Source organism: Giraffa tippelskirchi, chromosome 7, assembly GCF_054371585.1.
Source record: "Giraffa tippelskirchi isolate mGirTip1 chromosome 7, T2T-mGirTip1v1.2.pri, whole genome shotgun sequence".
Classification (NCBI taxonomy): domain Eukaryota; kingdom Metazoa; phylum Chordata; class Mammalia; order Artiodactyla; family Giraffidae; genus Giraffa; species Giraffa tippelskirchi.
The window spans coordinates 14277905-14296246 of NC_137281.1; the positions used below are offsets into that span (position 1 = coordinate 14277905).

At 53.6% G+C, this 18342-nt stretch overlaps 2 protein-coding genes across 7 annotated transcripts in view; one reads left to right on the plus strand and one right to left on the minus strand.

Moving 5' to 3' along the window:
* Positions 1-58: 58 nt before the first annotated feature.
* MAP4K1 (mitogen-activated protein kinase kinase kinase kinase 1) lies at positions 59-18005 on the plus strand. 5 transcript variants are annotated; one of them, XM_081516528.1, is made up of 32 exons: positions 59-625; positions 1119-1185; positions 1353-1410; positions 1522-1612; positions 2328-2392; positions 3887-3942; positions 4033-4080; positions 4231-4273; positions 4390-4462; positions 5053-5184; positions 5587-5649; positions 5781-5862; positions 6613-6729; positions 6951-7029; positions 7758-7816; positions 7890-7933; positions 8011-8055; positions 8810-8852; positions 9270-9432; positions 9527-9609; positions 10154-10238; positions 11510-11586; positions 11690-11750; positions 12687-12795; positions 12883-12941; positions 13123-13226; positions 13818-13992; positions 14274-14339; positions 14537-14626; positions 14717-14787; positions 15438-15493; positions 17829-18005. In XM_081516528.1, exons 1-32 carry the CDS (start codon positions 471-473, stop codon positions 17896-17898), a joined length of 2589 nt encoding a protein of 862 aa, XP_081372654.1. In that variant the 5' UTR covers positions 59-470; the 3' UTR covers positions 17899-18005. The 5 variants fall into 5 exon arrangements, with proteins under 5 accessions (XP_081372654.1, XP_081372655.1, XP_081372656.1 ...); XM_081516529.1 differs by having other exon boundaries at positions 14277-14339; XM_081516530.1 differs by lacking the exon at positions 59-625 and having other exon boundaries at positions 1006-1185.
* Positions 18006-18103: 98 nt separating this feature from the next.
* Positions 18104-18342, minus strand: part of RYR1 (ryanodine receptor 1) — a 127422-nt gene continuing 127183 nt past the window's right edge. For both annotated transcript variants that reach the window (XM_081516526.1, XM_081516527.1), the window contains one exon: positions 18104-18342. In XM_081516526.1, the coding sequence (XP_081372652.1) occupies positions 18247-18342 (96 nt within the window). In that variant the 3' untranslated portion in view covers positions 18104-18246.

The window sequence follows — 18342 nt, forward strand, 5'->3', positions numbered from 1 at the left end:
AGTGCGCAGGCGCCTTCTAGAGGTGAGGGGGCGGGACTAAGCTTTTCCCGGGCCTCGCGTATCCAGTTCTAGTCCCTGGCGCATGAGCACGGACTCACCGTGAAGTAGACTGATCCGTGACGGCGTGCACGCACTTGGCGTTGCGCGCGGCTGTGAACTCAAAACTGCTGGGGTTCCATCAGTACAATCCATTTGGTCCATGGGCATGTGCCGAAGAAGGTGGTCTCTGAGGTCCACCTGGCCCCAGGCCTTGGCCCCTGAGGCAGGATGCTGAGCTTCGCAGTTTTAAGTCGTGAACCTGGTCCCCCACACTTCACCCTAACGCCGAGGGAAGCGGCCCGCAAAGCTGTTGTGCTCACCCCGGCAGGGGCGGAGGGAGGGGCTCATGGACCCCGCCATATCACGCCCAGTCCCCATAGGCTCCAGTTTTGCCGGTGAAGGCGAGCGCCCCGCATGTGCTATCCTGAGTTATGTGTTCAGATACTGTCCACTGCAGGCATGAATGCACATGCATGTGTCGCATATTTATATGCTCTGGGTACATCCACATACGTGCACACGGGTATCCAGGCGTGTGCACGTCGACTGGCCTGCGCGCCGCACAGGGAGTTACCACTAAGTGCCTGTATGTGTCCCAGGTGAACAATAATGTACACTGCATGGTCATCTCGGTGTAGACCTGCCATCTCTGGGTTGTGGCCCAACACTAAGCATTCAGCAGAGGTTCAAGTGTAGTTTTTAGCGGCTGCCCAGAACGGGGGAGGGTGAGGGCACCCTCCAGGTCACAATGAAGATAGTTTGCATCTGGTTTACATGCAGCCCAGGGCCCCGGCGGTGGAGGGGGGGGTCCCCTGGGTCCCAAGGCAAGCTGCCCTTCACAGGCTGTCAGGGCCCAGGGGACAGGGGGTGGAGCCGCCGGCTGCACAGCTCTGTGCGGGGCAGGAAGCGAGAGTGGGGAGGGGGGAAGGCCACAGCCGGTAGAGGCAAGGCGGGTGCTGGGCGTGTGGGGAGGGAGGGAGGTGCCAGCATTCGGAGCCCTGAGGCCCTGCTGGCCCCTGGGCGCAGGCCCAGCTCCGGCCCCCAGGAATGGACCTCGTAGACCCTGACATCTTTAACAGGGACCCTCGGGACCACTATGACCTGCTGCAGCGGCTGGGTGGAGGCACGTATGGGGAAGTCTTCAAGGTGAGGAACCCCCCTCCTCCAACACCCTCAAACCCATGACCATGGGGGTGAGCCCCAAGAAGGGATGGGGGTGCGAGAGGGTCCCAGTCCTCGGCTTGGGTTCAGGGATGCTGAGGAAGAACTCGGGCAAATGGAGCCTGCCTGACTGCCAACTTCCCCTTTACAAGGCTCGAGAGAAGGTGACAGGGGACCTGGTGGCATTGAAGATGGTGAAGATGGAGCCTGGTGAGGACAGGACCCAGGCACTCCTTCCCCTACCCCCACCTCCTGGGACCCTGGGATGTCCCCCATACTCCCTCCCTTCAGTAGCCTTTTCTTTTCTGCCCCTCCTCGCAGATGATGATGTTTCCACCCTTCAGAAGGAAATCCTCATCTTGAAAACTTGTCGGCACGCCAACATCGTGGCCTACCATGGGAGTTATCTCTGGTGATGAGCCACAGACCTGCCCTGCCCCCCAACCCAGCCCCTGCCCCCAACTCCCATTCCTGACCAGGGCAACCCCAACCTAACCTCTAATCCCAGACCTCCATTTTTAACTGGGGCCTCCTAACTTGATCCCCAGCCCATAGTCCCGCTTGTTTGACCAGAGCACCTCCAAATCTCATCTCCAATAAATAATTACCGTTTCTCACCAAATTGATCCCTTTGTGGTAACCAAACGTGAAACCAGGTCCCTCTAAAACTGATCATCGTCCTGACTTGCAGGTCCCCCAGTTTCACTTTCTGTTCCTTTAATATGAACCCCTAATTTCCCTGATCCTTGAATATCCCAGATGCCCCAGGAATGACCTCTGCCCCCCACAGGCCCAGCATCCTGGGCTCCTCTGTCCCCTCTGAACTTCCACAACCTGTGAAGTCTCTGCCCTGTCTCCTAGGTTAGCATGGGACAACAAAGAACGTCATGGTAGGAGCCCAGGGACCTGAGTTTGGTCCAGTTGACCCTAAGCATGTATTTTCCTCTGAGCCTCAATCTCCCCATCTGTAAAATGGGATGATCTCACTCTGGTAGGCAATAGAGAGATGACAGCTCTTACATTCAAGTTTTTGTTGAACTAGGATAGGATGGACAGTGAGCCAGGAACTGTCCTGTAAATAATGATTTATTACTGCCATTATTATTATTGCTCTTGAACTGTTGTAGGCTGCAGAAACTCTGGATCTGCATGGAATTCTGTGGGGCTGGTTCTCTCCAGGACATCTACCAAGGTGAGTGGCAGAGCGAGGAGATCCAGGCAGCCCTTGCCCCTCCAATCCACCTGTCCTGTCCCTCTCCCCTTGCGTCTCCAGGGACTGTCTTTCTGGTCCATATTTCACACAGAGCCCCTCCTCTGGGCCAGGCCTGGCATGGAAGATGCTGGGGAGACTGTGGTACCCAAGCGGGCCCTGAACTCTATGTCCTTCAGGACCTGAGAGTCCAGCTCTGGTTTTTCTGCAACGATCCCCTCTACTTTCCCTGCCCCATCTTCCCCTGTGCCTGCATTTTCTCACCCAGGTTATTCATGCCTTTGAGTATTTCTGCATTTCTGGCTCATCGTCAGTGCTCATCTGTTCACTTAATGAGTGAATGCATTTCTGATTCACTCAGCCTGCTTTTCACTGTCTTGGAGCATTGGAGGGTGGGGGCGGGGTGGGCATTGATCAGATTTCTGATGTGCACCTCTATCTTTGCCCATCTCCCAGTCTCCCTCCAGCCCTAGACCTCAAACGTCAGGAAAGGAAGGACTTCATGAAGAAGTCCTCAGGGCGGGTGGGGGAAACTGAGGCCCACAGAGAGGAAGTGACTCACCCCATCAGCCCGTCAGACCTAGTCTCTGACCCTCTCAGTCTGCTGTCTCTCTCTGGTGTATTCTCCTCACCCCTTTGTGTCTCTCTTTCTCAATGTGTCTGTTTTCCCAGTTTTGGGTGTCTCTGACCATCTCTGTCTTTCTGTGCCTCAACTTGGGTCTGTTCCTGATTCTCTATGTCTCTTCCCGTCTCTCTCTGCCTTTCCTCGTTCTACAGAGTGACATCACTCCGAGCTGCCCCATGCCTTCCATTTCCCCCCAAAGCGAAGCCCAAATTTCTCAACGCCACCCACGAGTCTGACCCCCACTGGCAATCCCAGGCTGACGCACCTCACCTCTGCTCCACCCACTCCACTGTTTTCCAGCCCCACTGGGCACTCCCCTGCCCCTGCACTTGCCTTTCCCTTTCCGAGTGGGACTGCTCCCCATCTCCACCCCGGCCGCCTTCTCGGGGTCGCCTTCGCTGATAACCTGTGTAAAATGTCATACTTCTTCCCACACATATTTCCCACACATATTTCCTGTGATCTTTTCTTGCTGAATTTTTCTTCTTACTATTTATTGGCATCTCGTGTATCATGTATCTTACCTGTTTATCTTGTCTTCCATCTGTCTCCTGCGCTAGAATGTTCTCTCCATGGGGGCAGGGATCTCTGCCTCTTTTGTCCACAGCTGTATCCCCGCTGCCTGCCACAGTAGCTGGCACACAGTAGACATGCAGCAAATAATCATGTTCAATGAATCTCTCTGGTTCCCTGCATCGCGGCCTCTCTCTGTTGCTGACTGCCTCTCTGCCTCCTCCTTCCACCTGTCCCATCCTAGTTCTCCCCTCCCTGTGTGGTACCTTCTCAGCTGGTGTGGGTGGTGGCCAGGGGTCTGGCCTGCACCCAACACAGTGCCTGGGTGACCTCTGCAGTGACAGGCTCCCTGTCAGAGCTCCAGATCAGCTACGTCTGCCGGGAAGTGCTCCAGGTGAGAGGATGCTCTCTGGGCTTGGGGTGGGGCAGGGCCCTGCTCCTGCCTCTGGATGCTCACAGCCCCCACTTCCGCCCTCCTCCCCAGGGACTGGCCTATCTACACTCACAGAAGAAGATCCACCGGGACATTAAGGTGATCTAGGGGCAGAGAGGTGGCCTTGGTGGTTGGGAGACCCAGGAGACAGGAGTCAGGAGGGTCAGGGTGTTGTGGAGCCAGGGAGTGTCAGCAGCGCTGGACTTGGGAGGTATCTCTGACAGCCTCTAATCCCTCCCTTTTCCCCAGGGGGCCAACATCCTCATCAATGATGCTGGGGAGGTCAGACTAGGTGAGTGTGGCTGTTGGGAATGGGGAGAGGGGCTGGCTGAGGGCCTGACGGGGGACCATGGGGGACCGAGGGGACAGGGGGACCCCAGGTCACTATGTCTCTCCTTCTGTCTCCAGCTGACTTTGGTATCTCGGCCCAGATTGGGGCAACGCTGGCTCGACGCCTCTCTTTCATTGGGACACCCTACTGGTGAGGGATGCCCGGCTGGCAGATAGGAGTGGTGTGGGGTAGCATGGCTTTAACCAGCCCAGATCTCTGGGAATCTCCGCCCTGGCTTTTTTGCCCACCTCTACCTTTCTCTGGTAAACAGTCTATCTGCTCTTGGGGTCTTTTTGGACTTTTCCATTTACCTAGGTCTCTCTGTGCATCCTCCACCTGTTCCTCCCAGTGTTTGTGTTGATTTTTATCCTGGTCTGTCTGTCTTTCCATATCTGTCCACGTTTGTCTCACTATTTCTCTCTTAGTCTCCATTTTCCAGCCTGTCTCTATCTCTCTGCCTTTACCTCTCTCCATCTTTTTTTTTTTAAATATTTATTTGATTGTGCTGGGTCTTAGTTGCAGCATGTGGGATCTAGTTGCCTGACCAGGGATCGAACCCAGGCCCCCTGCACTGGGAGCATGGAGTCTTAGCCACTGGTCCGCCAGGGAAGTCTCTATTTCTGTCTCTCTCCATCTTTATGTTTCTCTCTGCATCTGGCTCTCTCTATGCGCCATTCTCCTCTGTCTCCCCTTCCCCTTCTTGTGTTACTCCTTGGTTCCCTGAGGGTCTCTGCCCCTAGGATGGCTCCGGAAGTGGCGGCCGTGGCCCTGAAGGGGGGATACAATGAACTGTGTGATATCTGGTCCCTGGGCATCACAGCCATCGAATTAGCCGAGCTACAGCCACCACTCTTTGACGTGCACCCTCTCAGGTAGGCAGATTTGGCAGGTACCCCTGGTCCCAGAGACCCCACTCAACTGTGACCCTGAACACCACCCCCCACCCTGTTTCCCCACCTCAAGACCCCCTAGAGGAGACATCCCCTTACTCTGAGCCCAACCTGAGACCCTCAGGATCCCCTCAACCCAGAAAGCCTTTTCTCCATCCCTCTACACGAGGGACCCCAACTTAGGGAGCCCCGTCTTGAGGTTCCCCCGAGCCTGCTGGTGTCCCCTCAAAGGGGCACCCCGTTCCTTGTGAAATGTACCCCTCATTCTCATTCTGTCCCTTCCTTTGCTCCCTGCTGACCTCAGTGCTATTAGGGGCTCCTGGAGCCATGAGGTCTGGCCGCCACTGGAAGTCTGAACCCCAGGTTCTGTCCTTACTCTTCTAGGGTTCTCTTCCTCATGACCAAGAGTGGCTACCAGCCCCCAAGGCTAAAGGAAAAAGGCAAATGGTAGGAGAGGGGCACAGGGAGGAGGGAGAGGGGCACGGGGAGGAGGGAGAGGGAGGGCAGAGCCAAGGGTGACGGTCTGATGGGAGGATCTCTGGTCCCCTCACCCCAGAATTCGCCTTCTTCCTCCCAAGGTCGGCTGCCTTCCACAACTTTGTCAAAGTCACCCTCACTAAGAGCGCCAAGAAGCGACCTGGTGCCACCAAGATGCTCACTGTAAGCCTCCCTCCCCTGAGAAGCCTTCCTAAACTCACCCCCGGAATTCCCCAGGGCCTCCCACAGCTCTCTACAACGTGGATCATTTCATTTCACGGAACCCCCATGCCCCTTTCAAAGCAGCTAATCCCTCTGAATTCCCCAGGACCATCAAGACTCTCCGAACTGTATCCCAGGCCCCATTTTTTTATTTTATTGGCTGTGCTGGGTCTTCACTGCCGCACATGGTCTTTTCTCTCTTCATTGCAGTGTGAAGACTTCTTACTGGGGTGGCTTCTCTTACTGTGGAGCATGGGCTCTATGGCACAAGGGCTTAATAGTTGTGGCTCAAGGGCTCCACTGCTCTGCAGCTTGTGGGGTCTTTCCATACCAGGGATCAAACCCATGTCCCCTGCCTTGGCAGGCAGATTCTCAACCACTGGACCGCCAGCAAAGTTCCCTACACTGAGTTCTTAAATCTCACAAATTCCTAAGGGCCTCAGGACCCATTCCTGGGTGTGCTCCGGAATTCCAGGGGAGCTCCAGTCCCCTCTTAGATACTTCTAGAGTTCTCCAAAATACCTCACATTCTTCTAATCCCTTCAGACACCTCAGAATCCCCCAGGTCGCAGCTCCCCAGAATTCCCTGCCTTCTTCCTCTGTTGGCAACTTCCCCCCAAGTTTCCTCTTAGATGAGTTCTCCAGCCCCATCCCAACCCCCTCCTTCCAGTCCCGCCCCCTGTCTGCTGACACTCTCCTTCCCTCCCCCAGCATCAACTGGTGTCCCAGCCTGGGCTCAACAGGGGCCTGATCCTAGATCTTCTGGACAAACTGAGGAACCCCGGGAAGGGGGCCCCTGTGGGCGAGATTGAAGACGAAGAGCCTGAGGTGAGGGACCGGCTCGCCTTGGCTCAGCCTGTTTCCCTGCCTGGAGCGCCCCCTTGCCGCCTCTCTTAGAAAAGAGCCAGGGAGGATGGGATGGTGGCTTGGCACAGGGCTTGGGGGCACATGGGTTATGGGAGGGCCCAGGACCCCGGGCTGGACCCACAGGGTGAGAGGGGGATGCTTCTGGAGGACCTTGGGTCTGATGCAGCTGCCACTCTGCCCAGCTCCCCCCGGTCATCCCTCGACGGATCCGATCCACCCATCGGGCCAGCTCTCTGGGGATCCCAGACGCGGATTGCTGTCGTGAGTAGAGAATCTTTACGTTTCTGGACACCTGACTCTATAATCCAGGAGATTCCCCCTCATCAGATTGCCCTGGAGACCCTCATCACTTCCAAATAGACCCTCAGAGACCCCCATCACCATCTGACTCCGCAGGAGACCCCAGAGAACCTCACCACCACCTACAAACCTCACCACCATCTACAAAATGCCTCTGGAGACCCCCACCTCTCTGTCCTGCAAACAGACCTCGTGAGGCTTTCCGTAACCAGCAGGACTCCCAGAGACCTCAGGAATCTTTGCTCCCTGATCCCCAAATGGAACCTAAAAGCAACCACTCTATAACCATTTTGAACCCCCACCTCCCTGATCTCCATTCCTGACCCCCAAATGCTGTATATGCTCAGTTGTGTCCAACTCTCTGTGACCCCATGGACTGTAGCCCGCCAGGCTTCTCTGTCCATGGGATTGTCCAGGCGAGAATACTGGAGTGGGTTGCCATGTCCTCCTCCAGAGGATCTTCCCTACCCAGGGATCCAACCCACATCTCCTGCGGCGGCAGGTGGATTCTTTATCACTGGCGCTACCTGGGAACCCTCCAGATGAGACCCCTGTAAACCAAGATCCCTTCCCTATAGGGACAGCTCCAGTGCTAAGATTCTGACCCCAGAGCCCACCCCCACTTCTATTCTTTCTGTTCCCAAATCCACATCCCCAGCTCACTGTGTGACCCTCCCCCAAACCCCCAGGGCGGCACATGGAGTTCAGGAAGCTCAGAGGCATGGAGTCCAGGCCCCCGGTGGACACGGTAAGGTCCTCCCTGACTGCCCAGCCGCCCTCCTCTCCCCCTGGGCCACTGCTGACCCTTTACTATCTCGCAGGCTCGCCTACAGCCCCCTGGAGACTTCAAGAGCGGCAGTCCTAGGTCAGGGACCCTCAGGGTGGGAGTGGGGCGGGGATGTGTGTGGGGACCACCCGAGGCTCAAGCCTGTTCCTTCTCAGGAGGAACCTATCAGAGTCTGATGATGACTATGACGACGTGGACATGTAAGAGCTCCACAGGCCCCCACCCAGTCCCCACCTTCCTACAACCCATCTTCCCACCCCCTGACCCCAGCCTCAGCCCTGCTTCCTTTCTACTACTCAGTGCTGACCCTTGACCCCTGACCGGACCCTCAATATCCCGACCTTCCTTCACCTCCAACTCCTGACTCCCCTTTCCTTCCTCTCCAATCCCAGCCAACTCAACCCTGGGTCCCCTGCTACCTTCCAGTCCCCAGCTCCTGCCAGATGTTCCTCTCACCCCCAGGCCTCAACTGCTGCCCTAACCTTTAACCCCTGGGCTCCCTCATCTTTCTTCATCTTCTTACCCACCCTCAGACTGAACCTTCCCCTATGTCAGGCCCTCAGCCCCAGACCCAACCTCAACCCCAGCAGTTGGCCTAGGCCCCCATCTCCCCCAGCCCCAGGCCTGTGTCAGCCTCAGGGCCCACCTGTCCATTGCACACCTCTCGTCTGTAATAGACTTGCATGCACCAGCTGAGAACATGACCCCCAGGAGCACTGTATAGTCTGTGTTCCTAGGCAGGTGTGAAGTTGCTGAGACTTGATGCACTGTCAGCACTTGATATCTAAGAGTTACTGGTACCATTATCATCATGGCCATCAGTCCTTTAGCCCTAAGCTCTAGCCCCAGATCGAGTTACCCTCTGACCCTCCTGAGCTCAGACCTCCAGCCCCAACCCTCCCCAGGCCTTGTTACCCACACCCCCCGCCTGCTGACCCCGTCTTTGTGTTCCAGCCCCGCCCCTGCAGAAGACACACCTCCTCCACTGCCCCCCAAGGTAAGGCCCTGGGACAGAGATAGGGGGCTGGGGGCCAGGAGACCAGGGCCCATAGACACTGGGATACTAAGCTCTATTGGGCTGGAGTCTGGGACACCAGGTCCTTTGAGATCTGAGAGACTGGGATGACTGGGATCTGGAAATGGCATCCCTGGCCCTAGGGGTGGGACTCAGAATATTTAGCCCAATGGATGCTGGTCAGTAGCTGGTCTTTGGAAACCCCGCTGCACCCAACCCTTCCCCTTTAGTTGCTGGAGTGTGTTTATTTTGGGGCATGGGTCAGAGGGGAAGGTTGGAGGGGTGGTTAGATATCTCAGAGCCATGACCTAATGTCAGTTCTGGCAGAGGTGGTTGGCAAGGTGCCCTCTCTCTGAGCTGATCTAATGTATTCCCCACTCTCCTTCTCTCTCTCCAAAGCCCAAGTTCCGTTCTCCGTCAGATGAAGGTCCTGGGGGGACTGGGGATGACGGCCAGCTGAGCCCGGGGGTGCTAGTCCGGTGTGCCAGTGGGCCTCCCCCACGCACCCCCCATCTCGGGCCTCCCCCCGCCACCCGAAGCCCCCACCTCACTGCCCACTCAGGTAACAGGGCAGACTGGGGTGGGAAGTGGATGAAGGTGGGGGTGGGCAGGGATTGGGGGGACTTTGGGGGCTGATTTTCCCCTCCCCATCTCAGAACCCTCACTCTGGAACCCAGCCCCCCGAGAGCCTGACCAGCCCCCACTGTTGCCCCCCAAGAAGGAAAAGATGAAGAGAAAGGTGAGACCGGTGATGCTGAAGATTGATATCTCTGGATGCAGCTGGGGATGCCTGGTGGGAGTGGGGGGTGGGGCAGGGAAGACTAATAGTAATGACAGGGGACATTTGTTGAGCAGAGCCTCTGTGCCAGACCCTGATCTCATTTCTTTACATGGAGTGTACCTGCACAGATAGAGGTAGATACTGCAGTTGTTGTTGTTGAGTCACTAAGTCGTGTCCATCCAACTCTTTGTGACCCCGTGGACTACAGCATGCCAGGCTGCCCTGTCCTTCACTCTCTGCTGGAGTTTGTTCAAACTCATGTCCAGTGAGTCAGGGATGCCATCCTGCAGATACTGCAGAGATAGATATTATCTGCCATTTCAAAATGGGGAAACTGAGGCACAGAGGGGTAAACAGTTTCCAAGGTCATTAACCTTTGAGCAGGCAGAGGCGGGATTTGAACCTTGCCACTCTTGCTTCTGAGTCTTAACCACTGTGCCTTCCTGTCCCCTCCTCCCTTTTGCTGGATCTACTGCTGCCCCACCCCCCATGGCCCACCCAGGGATGTGCCCTTCTTGTTAAGTTGTTCAATGGCTGCCCCCTCCGGATCCACAGCACGGCGGCCTGGACACACCCCTCCACCAAGGGTGAGTACTCAGGAGGGTCACAGAGAATGTGGCGGGGTTGGGGAGGACCCTTAGTGGAAGGTCCCTTAGTGGAAGGTAGAAAGTCAGGGAGAGGGGAAGGGTCTTAATACGGCAGGGAGTGGCAGAGTGGAGGCAGGGGCAGAGCCAGGAGTTACAGCTGGGGTTTAGGGATCAAAGCTGGGTAGAGTGAAGATGAGTTTGAGAGTGAAGATTAGGGAAATTAGTTTGGAGGTCAAGAGTGTCAGATATGGAATTTCCCTGAGAGTCTAGTGGTTAAGACTCTGTGCTTCCACTGCAGGGGAGCATGGGTTTGATCCCTGGCCGGGGAACTAAGATCCCACATGCTGCACACTGTGGCCACAAAAAAATAAAAAAATAAAATAGAAATTTTCAAAAAGGAGTGTCAGATAAACCAGAAAGGTCGGTGTATAAGATCTGGGACAGTTGGACCCCATTAACCTCAGTTGCCCCAGAGAAGGAAATGGCAACCCACTGCAGTATGCTTGCCTGGAAAATCCCATGATCAGAGGAGCCTGGTGAGCTACAGTCCATGAGGTCTCAAAGAGTCAGACACGACTGAGCGCGCACGCGCTCACACACGCGCGCGCACACACACACACACACACACACACACACACACACACACACACACACACACACACACACACACACACACACACACACACACAGCCTCAGTTGGAGGTTAATGGTAGAGAGACTGGGATCAGCAATTTGGGGTCAGGAGTTTTAGGGATTAGAATGTAGCAGAAAGGGACAGAGTTTAGGGATCAAAGATGTGGAGACAAAGTCAGTGAGGGGTAAATGTTAAGTAAACAGTATTAGAGCTTGTGGGGTTACACTGGACAGAAAGAGCCATATGTAAGGGTATTTGAATTTGAGGATCAAATAGGATAGGATTAGCATTCAGGGACCAGAACTGGGGAGAAAGACAGATAGAATTGAGAGGGCTACTTGGGAAGACATGTCTGATGTTGGAGTCAGAATTGAGGGGACAGATGGTCAGGATTTGCAGGTCAGAGATGGGAGAACCACCAGAACAGGGGAAGTCAGAGGCTGGTGAGAATGAGACCAGCTCAAGGGAACTGGTCAGGGTTTGAGTTCAGATTTATGAAAACAAAGGCTGGAAATGTCAGTGTGAGGGGAGAGTAGAGAATTGAAGGAACAGAGTATCAGTGTTCGGGGTCATATGGGGGTCTGGGAGGTCCCATGTGATGAAGCAGGTCCTAGCATCATCATGTCTGCCCCCCTAGACCAGCACCTGCTCCTGGGGGCTGAGGAAGGCATTTTTATCCTGAACCGAAATGATCAGGAGGCTACGCTGGAGATGGTGAGGGGCAGTCCCTGGGGGTGGGTCAAGGTGGTCCAAGGGTGGGGGGCTGGAGTTGGGGTTGCTGGGGTCTTACAGGAGCCATCTCCCCCTTGCCCTGCAGCTTTTTTCTGGCCGGACTACCTGGGTGTACTCTATCAACAATGTCCTCATGTCGCTCTCAGGTCTGGCTGTGGGTTGGGTGGGAGGGGTGGGGGTCAGAACTTAAGGGGTCAAAGGTCAGGAGGTTGGGAAATAGATGGGCACAGAGAAAACAATTACGCTCCCCCTTCGCAGAGCCTACAGTTCAAATTCCAGCCACCTTTTCACTGTGGGACTTGGGGCAAGACACTTCTTCCTAAGCCTCTGTTTCCCCATATTTAATATGGGGCTCACAATAGTGCCCACCTCTCAAGTCAGTTTTGAGGTAATTTCCTCAAGAAGTCAGTCTTTACCTTTCTTTGATATTGACAAGATGACAATACTTGTTCCATGCTTTACTGAAATAGAGTGAGCAGATTGTAGATTAAAATTTTGTGTCATTGTTCTATAAACACTTTGTGTAAAAGAATTTCTAATTTATGAAGAGAACCCGAGCCAAATAGAATGAGTGAGCTCATTCATATCACATCTGTGATGACAAACTTTTGCAGAATTTCTAGATGTTCCTTCTTAAACTTTGTAATATGTGTAACATATTCATCTGATTGTTAAGTGTCTGTCATTTCTCATGTGGCCACAAGTACTACGAGGGTAGGGAACATATTTATTTTACTTACCATTGTTCACCAGAGCCGAGCGCAGTGCCTGGCCTATAGTGGACATTTAAAATATGTTGCATCGGAACTTCCTGGTGGTCCAGTGTTTAAGACTCCACACTTCCACAGCAGTAGGCATGGGTTCAATGCCTGGTCAGGGAACTAAGATCCCACATGCCGTGGGGCACAGCCAAAAATTTTTTTAAAAAACATGTTGCATAAAAAAATGAATAAATGAAGGTGCTTGAGACTAGAAGACTTGGGCATTTAAAAGGGATGGGGCCGAGTGATGGGCTGAGGGAAGGGTGGGAGTGTGCAGTAGCCTATAACTGCCTGCTTTCCCTATGTACACACACACTGCAGGAAAGACCCCCTACCTGTATTCTCATAGCATCCTGGGCCTGCTGGAACGGAAAGAGGCCAGAGCAGGAAGCCCCATCGCTCACATTAGCCCCCACCGGCTACTAGCAAGGTACCAGCCCCTAGTGGTACCACTGACCCCTCTAATGCCCTATTCCTGCCGTCCCTCGCCCCCATTCATGCCTACCTTCTGCTGCAGGAAGAACATAGTCTCCAGTAAGATCCCGGACACCAAAGGCTGCCGGGCGTGCTGTGTAGGTGAGAACCCCAGGGGTGGGCAGACAGGGGGCAGGACCAAGGGCGGGACTTGGACTCCATCTCCACCGGAGAGGGTTGCAGAGTTAAGGCAGGGTGAGTAGAGCCTGGGGAGAGGTGTGTGGCCTTTGGGGGCGAGGGGTCGCGGGAGAGACCCTTGACCCCTTCTTACCCGCCTCCACAGCGGAGGGCGCCAGCTCCGGAGGCCCGTTCCTGTGTGGGGCTTTGGAGACATCCGTGGTCCTGCTTCAGTGGTACCAGCCCATGAACAAGTTCCTGCTGGTCCGGGTAGGGAGCCTGGAAACGCTAGGGTCTTTGTCAGTTTGGGTGGCTGGGGCCATTCACTCTACGTTTCTGCAGCGAGCTCCGCGAACTTGGGCTTCCACCCGAGGCCCCGCCCCAATCTCCCCAAGGCCCCGCCCACCTGGAGGCTCCTCCCCTGAAGTCTTTCTGATCCTTAAGCTCCGGCCCTCATCCCTCGCCTAAATCATTCTTCAGGCACTATGTCCCTCCCCCCATCTCTAAAGAGACTCCGTTCAGGTCCTCTGAGTCTCTTAAGACTTGAGGGTCACGGCTTCTGGGGGCCCTGCCACTCTGTCGCCAGGTGGGACCACCCCCCCAAGCGGAAGCCACGCCCACTCGAGGACACACTCGTCACTTTCTAAGCCTTCTGAGGACTCACCCCCCTGAAGTTTCTAGATGGTGCCTCTCAAAACTGAGGGCTCAAGAAATACTTGGCGAGGAGGGGAAAGAAATACTTCAGAAGCCCCAAGCCCACTGTCTTCCAAGACCCCGCCCCTCAGGCCCTTCCCCCTTAGACCCCGCCCCAGGCCCCGCCCCGGCCTCCTCTGAACCCGCCCCTCCCTGCGCGGCCCGCAGCAGGTGCTGTTCCCGCTCCCTACGCCTCTGCCGGTGTTTGCACTGCTGACCGGGCCAGGCTCCGAGCTGCCCTCAGTGTGCATCGGCGTGAGCCCTGGGAGGCCAGCGAAGTCGGTGCTCTTCCACACCGTGCGCTTCGGCGCGCTCTCCTGCTGGCTGGGCGAGATGAGCACGGGTGAGTCGGGCAGGCTCTGGGACCGGTGAGGCTTATCAGTTGGATTGGGTTGGGTCTGAGTGGCTGGGCGGTGCTTAGCCTGAGGCTTAATTGGGAAAGGGGATGAACCGAGAGCCGGGGGGGAGAACATTGGGTATATATAATTAGTGAGATTGATGATGGGGAGTGGGGAATTCTGTGAGGGGCGGGGTTTAGCCCGATTCCTTGGGAATGGAGAGGGGGGGCCTAGAGGAGGAAGGCGTTATGCGGTGGAACTGGTCCCTGAACCCGGATCTCTCAAGCAGAGCACAAGGGACCAGTACAGGTGACTCAGGTCGAGGAAGACAAGGTGATGGTGTTGATGGACGGTAAGAACCTTCCTCCCTCCCTTGCCTCCACTGTTCCTAGATACCGATCCCCAGACCCTGCACCTCTCAGAAACGCTGAGCCCCTCCAATCCTTACCCTCCTGCTTTGCTTCTTACACTGAACGTATAGTCCAGTCCCTCGATAACCTTCTCAAGCCTGCTTATTGCTCTTAAAGTCCCTTCTCTACCTCCTTCTAGGGTCCCTGAAGCTGGTGACCCCAGAGGGAGCCCCGGTCCGGGGGCTTCGAACTCCAGAGATCCCCATGACTGAAGCAGTGGAGGCCGTGGGTATGTGCCGAAATGATAATTCCAGGGTCTGGGGTCCAGGTTGGAGGCTTAAGTGAATCCCAAGGGTAACAGGCACTGCTTTCCTCGCAGCTATGGTCGGGGGTCGGCTCCAGGCCTTCTGGAAGCATGGAGTGCAGGTGTGGGCTCTAGGCTCGGACCAGGTAAGCTCCTCCCTCCTAGCACCCGCAGGCCCCTCCCACGTCAATCATCTCACTCATCAGATCTTGGGAGAACAAACTCAGGGTGTAAAGTCCCTGGTGGTGACGCTTCCTCTAGGCTCAGTTCAGACAGGCCTCCTTCTCTGCTCCAATGTCTCTTGGGACCAGAGCTCATCCAGGGTCACTGTGTGACTTTGCTTCTTTCTGAGCCTCCCTCAGGCTCCCAACTGTAAAATGGGGTCACAAATAGAGACAAGTGGGTTAAGAGCATGGACCAGACTGCCTGGGTTGGAATCCAGCTGAATGAATTTAGGCAAATGACTTAATCTTTCTGTGCCTCACTTTTCTCATCTGGAAAATGGAGTGAAAATAATGCTTAATTCACAGAACACCATGTGTCAGGCTCTGCCCTTACACTTTTGTATTCTCCTTAATCTTCGGGATGGCCTATCAGGTAGGTATTATGATTTCAAAGGTTAGTGCTCTGAGGTGCAGAGAGATTAAGTAACTTGCCTGAGGTCACACAGTTAATGAGCGGTGTTAGCAGGAATGATTATTTCTGGACCTGAGGAGTTCAGAGACCTTGCCCCTTACTCTCTTTAAGGGAGAGGGGAGGAGTCTTCTAGACACTGATACAGCACCTTTTCCCCCAGCTGCTGCAGGAGCTCAGAGACCCCACCCTCACCTTCCGTCTGCTTGGCTCCCCCAGGTATGAACTTGGGGAAGCGGTCAGAGGACCAGGGAGGGGGGTACTTTGGATGTAAAGAGGGTATCTTGAGGTATCCCCAGCCATCTGTATCTTTGGCCTGGACATTCTCTCACCTGGTCTCCCTGCTTCTATCTCTGTCCCCTATAGTCTGTTCCCCACAGAGCAGCCAAAGTGGAATTTTCTTTTGTTAAAAAAATTTTTTTATTTCTTTTTGGCTGTGTGTTGGCTGTGTTGCGGCTCCCGGGCTCTAGAGCACAGGCTCAATAGTTGTGCATGGGCTTAGTTGCCCCACGGCGCGTGGGATCTTCCCAGATCAGGGATTGGATCTGTGCCTCCCACATTGGCAGGCAGATTCTTCACCACTGAGCCACCAGGGAAGCCCGAAGGTGGAATTCTCATTCTTTTTTAACTTTTTATTGATATGTTGATATAAATTTAGACTCAGAGAAGCTGCAAAAATAAATTTAAGAATTCTGTATCCCTTTCACCCAGATTCCCTGTATATTATTTTTAACCACATTTGCTTTATTCTTGCCTTGCATATATATGTGTAACTTTTTTCTATTGGCACATGAATTGCAAGCATGATGCCAGTTTACCCCAAAATACTTCAGTGTATGTTTCCTAAATCAAGGCAAGGACATACTCTTGCAAACCACAATACAGCTGTCAAAATCAAGAAAAGAGCACCGAGATAGCACTATCTTCTAATTTCACACACCCACTCAAGTCTCACCAGTTGTTCCAATGATGCTCTTTGTAACCAAAAAATAATACTTTTTTTCTTTTTTTTGGTCCATGATATCATCCAGGATTATGGGCTGCATTTTGGAGTCATGTTTCTTTAGTCTTGTGCCTGGAACGATTCTTCAGACTTTCTGTGCTTTTCATGACCTTGACACTTTTGAAGAGCACAGGAAATTTGTTTTTCAGAATGTCCCTTAGTTGGGTTTGAGGTTTCCAGGTTACACGTTTGGGGCAGGAATACCACAGAAGTGATGGGGTGTCCTTCTCACTGCATCAGATCAGGAAGTGCGTGTCAGTTTGTCCCACTGCTGGTGAGGTTATCTTTGGTCAGTCACTTGGACCATTCCACAAAATGGAATCAGCCAACTTTCTTGACTATAGTGCTATTCTTCTTTCCTCTGTATAAATAAGTATCCTTTTGGGTAATTTCTTGAGACTATGTAAACTACTGTTTCACCTAATTTTACCATGACTTGATGATTTTTGCTGAGTCTATTAAATGGTGATTTTCCTATTTCTATCATTCCTTCTACATTTATAAGTCAGCTTTCTACCATAGGAAAGAGCTGTCCCTTCTCCACCATGTATGTATGTATGTATATTTGTATGTGTGTGTGTATATATGACTGTGTGTTTGTGTGTATTTCAGCATAGTCTCAAGGATTTTTATTTTAGTCTTTTTTAAAAAATGATCCTCCACTTTATTTTTTTTTAAGATTTATTTACTTGTTTATTTTTGGCTGTGGTGGATCTTTGTTGCCGCACACAGACTTTTCTCTAGTTGCCGAGAGCGGGGGCCACTCGTCGTTGCAGTGTGTAGGCTTCTCGTTGTCGAGGCTTCTCTTGTGGAGCGCAGGCTGTAGGCACGCAGGCTCAGTAGTTGTGGCTTGTGGCTTAGCTGCTCTGTGGCAAGTGGGATTTTCCTGGGCCAGGAATCAAACTGGTGTCCCTTGTATTGCAAAGCAGATTCTTAACTGCTGGACCACCAGGAAAGCTGATTTTCATTTTATTTTATGGGTTATAATTTATTACTATCATTATCTGTTTTGAGGCACAAATGCTCACAGATTTAGCCAGTGAGAGCCCCTTCAAGGATCTCTCTGATCTTTCAGTATGTCAGAGGGGCCTTTTAAAATCCAGATCTGATTGTGTCAGTCTCCACCTGGTTAAAACCTTCCTGTGGCCTCAAGATAGATACCCACTCCTGGTCACAGCCCATAAACCATGACTTGCGCAGTCATGAAGACTCAGTCTTCATGAATGACTTCCCATGTAAGTCCTTTGCCCAGGCTGTTCTCTCTGCCCAGAACACCCTTCCCTGCCCTTTCACCAAGTTCCCTCCTGAACTTCTTTCAGGCTCCGCCATCCATTCTTCAGGGACACCTTGGCTGACCCCTTGAGCTAGGTTTCCCTGCTGTGTGCCTTATGCTTCTTTGTACTCATCTAATTCACTGATTCATATTGGTCTCCTGAGGGCAGGGGCCATGTCTGCTCATCCACTGCTCTAGCCCAGCACTATGCTGGCACAAACTATCAACTTCTCTGAAAATGAGTGAATGAACTGATGACTTCTCTTTTCCTTCCCCAGGCCTGTGGTGGTGGAGACGCGCCCAGCAGATGACCCCACTGCCCCCAGCAACCTCTACATCCAGGAATGAGTCCCCGAGGGGGTGTTAGGAACCAGTTTCTACACCTCCCTCCCCAACAGACACACACTCCTGATCCTGGCATGCCCCTGTCTCCCAATAAACATGACTTCAGTCTCTGCTTTCATCTTGGTTTTGGGGTGGTGGGGGAGGAGCGGAGAGCAGAATTCCTGGATGCCTACCCCCCTCCAAATGTCAACAATCCAATCCAATGACGTCAGGGGTGTAGCACAGACTTTATTCGTCAGTACATGGTCACCCCTCCCCCAGCTGCCTTGGGGGGAGGGGTTTGAGGGCTATGGGGTTTGCTGTGAGAATAAGGCACTTGAGGTGGGGGGTGAAGGGCCAGCTGGGGGTGTCTCAGCTAAGCTGGTCCTCATACTGCTTGCGGAAACAATCGCCAGCCGGGAAGAAATCCCAACATCTCTCTTGGTACATCTTCCAGACGTAAGATTC

Coding starts and splice junctions, on each gene's coding strand:
- MAP4K1 (XM_081516528.1), top strand. CDS start 471: ATGTGTTCAGATACTGTCCACTGCAGGCATGAATGCACATGCATGTGT. Junction 1,186..1,352: donor CGTATGGGGAAGTCTTCAAG/GTGAGGAACCCC, acceptor CCCCTTTACAAG/GCTCGAGAGAAGGTGACAGG. Junction 12,796..12,882: donor CCCCACCGGCTACTAGCAAG/GTACCAGCCCCT, acceptor CTTCTGCTGCAG/GAAGAACATAGTCTCCAGTA.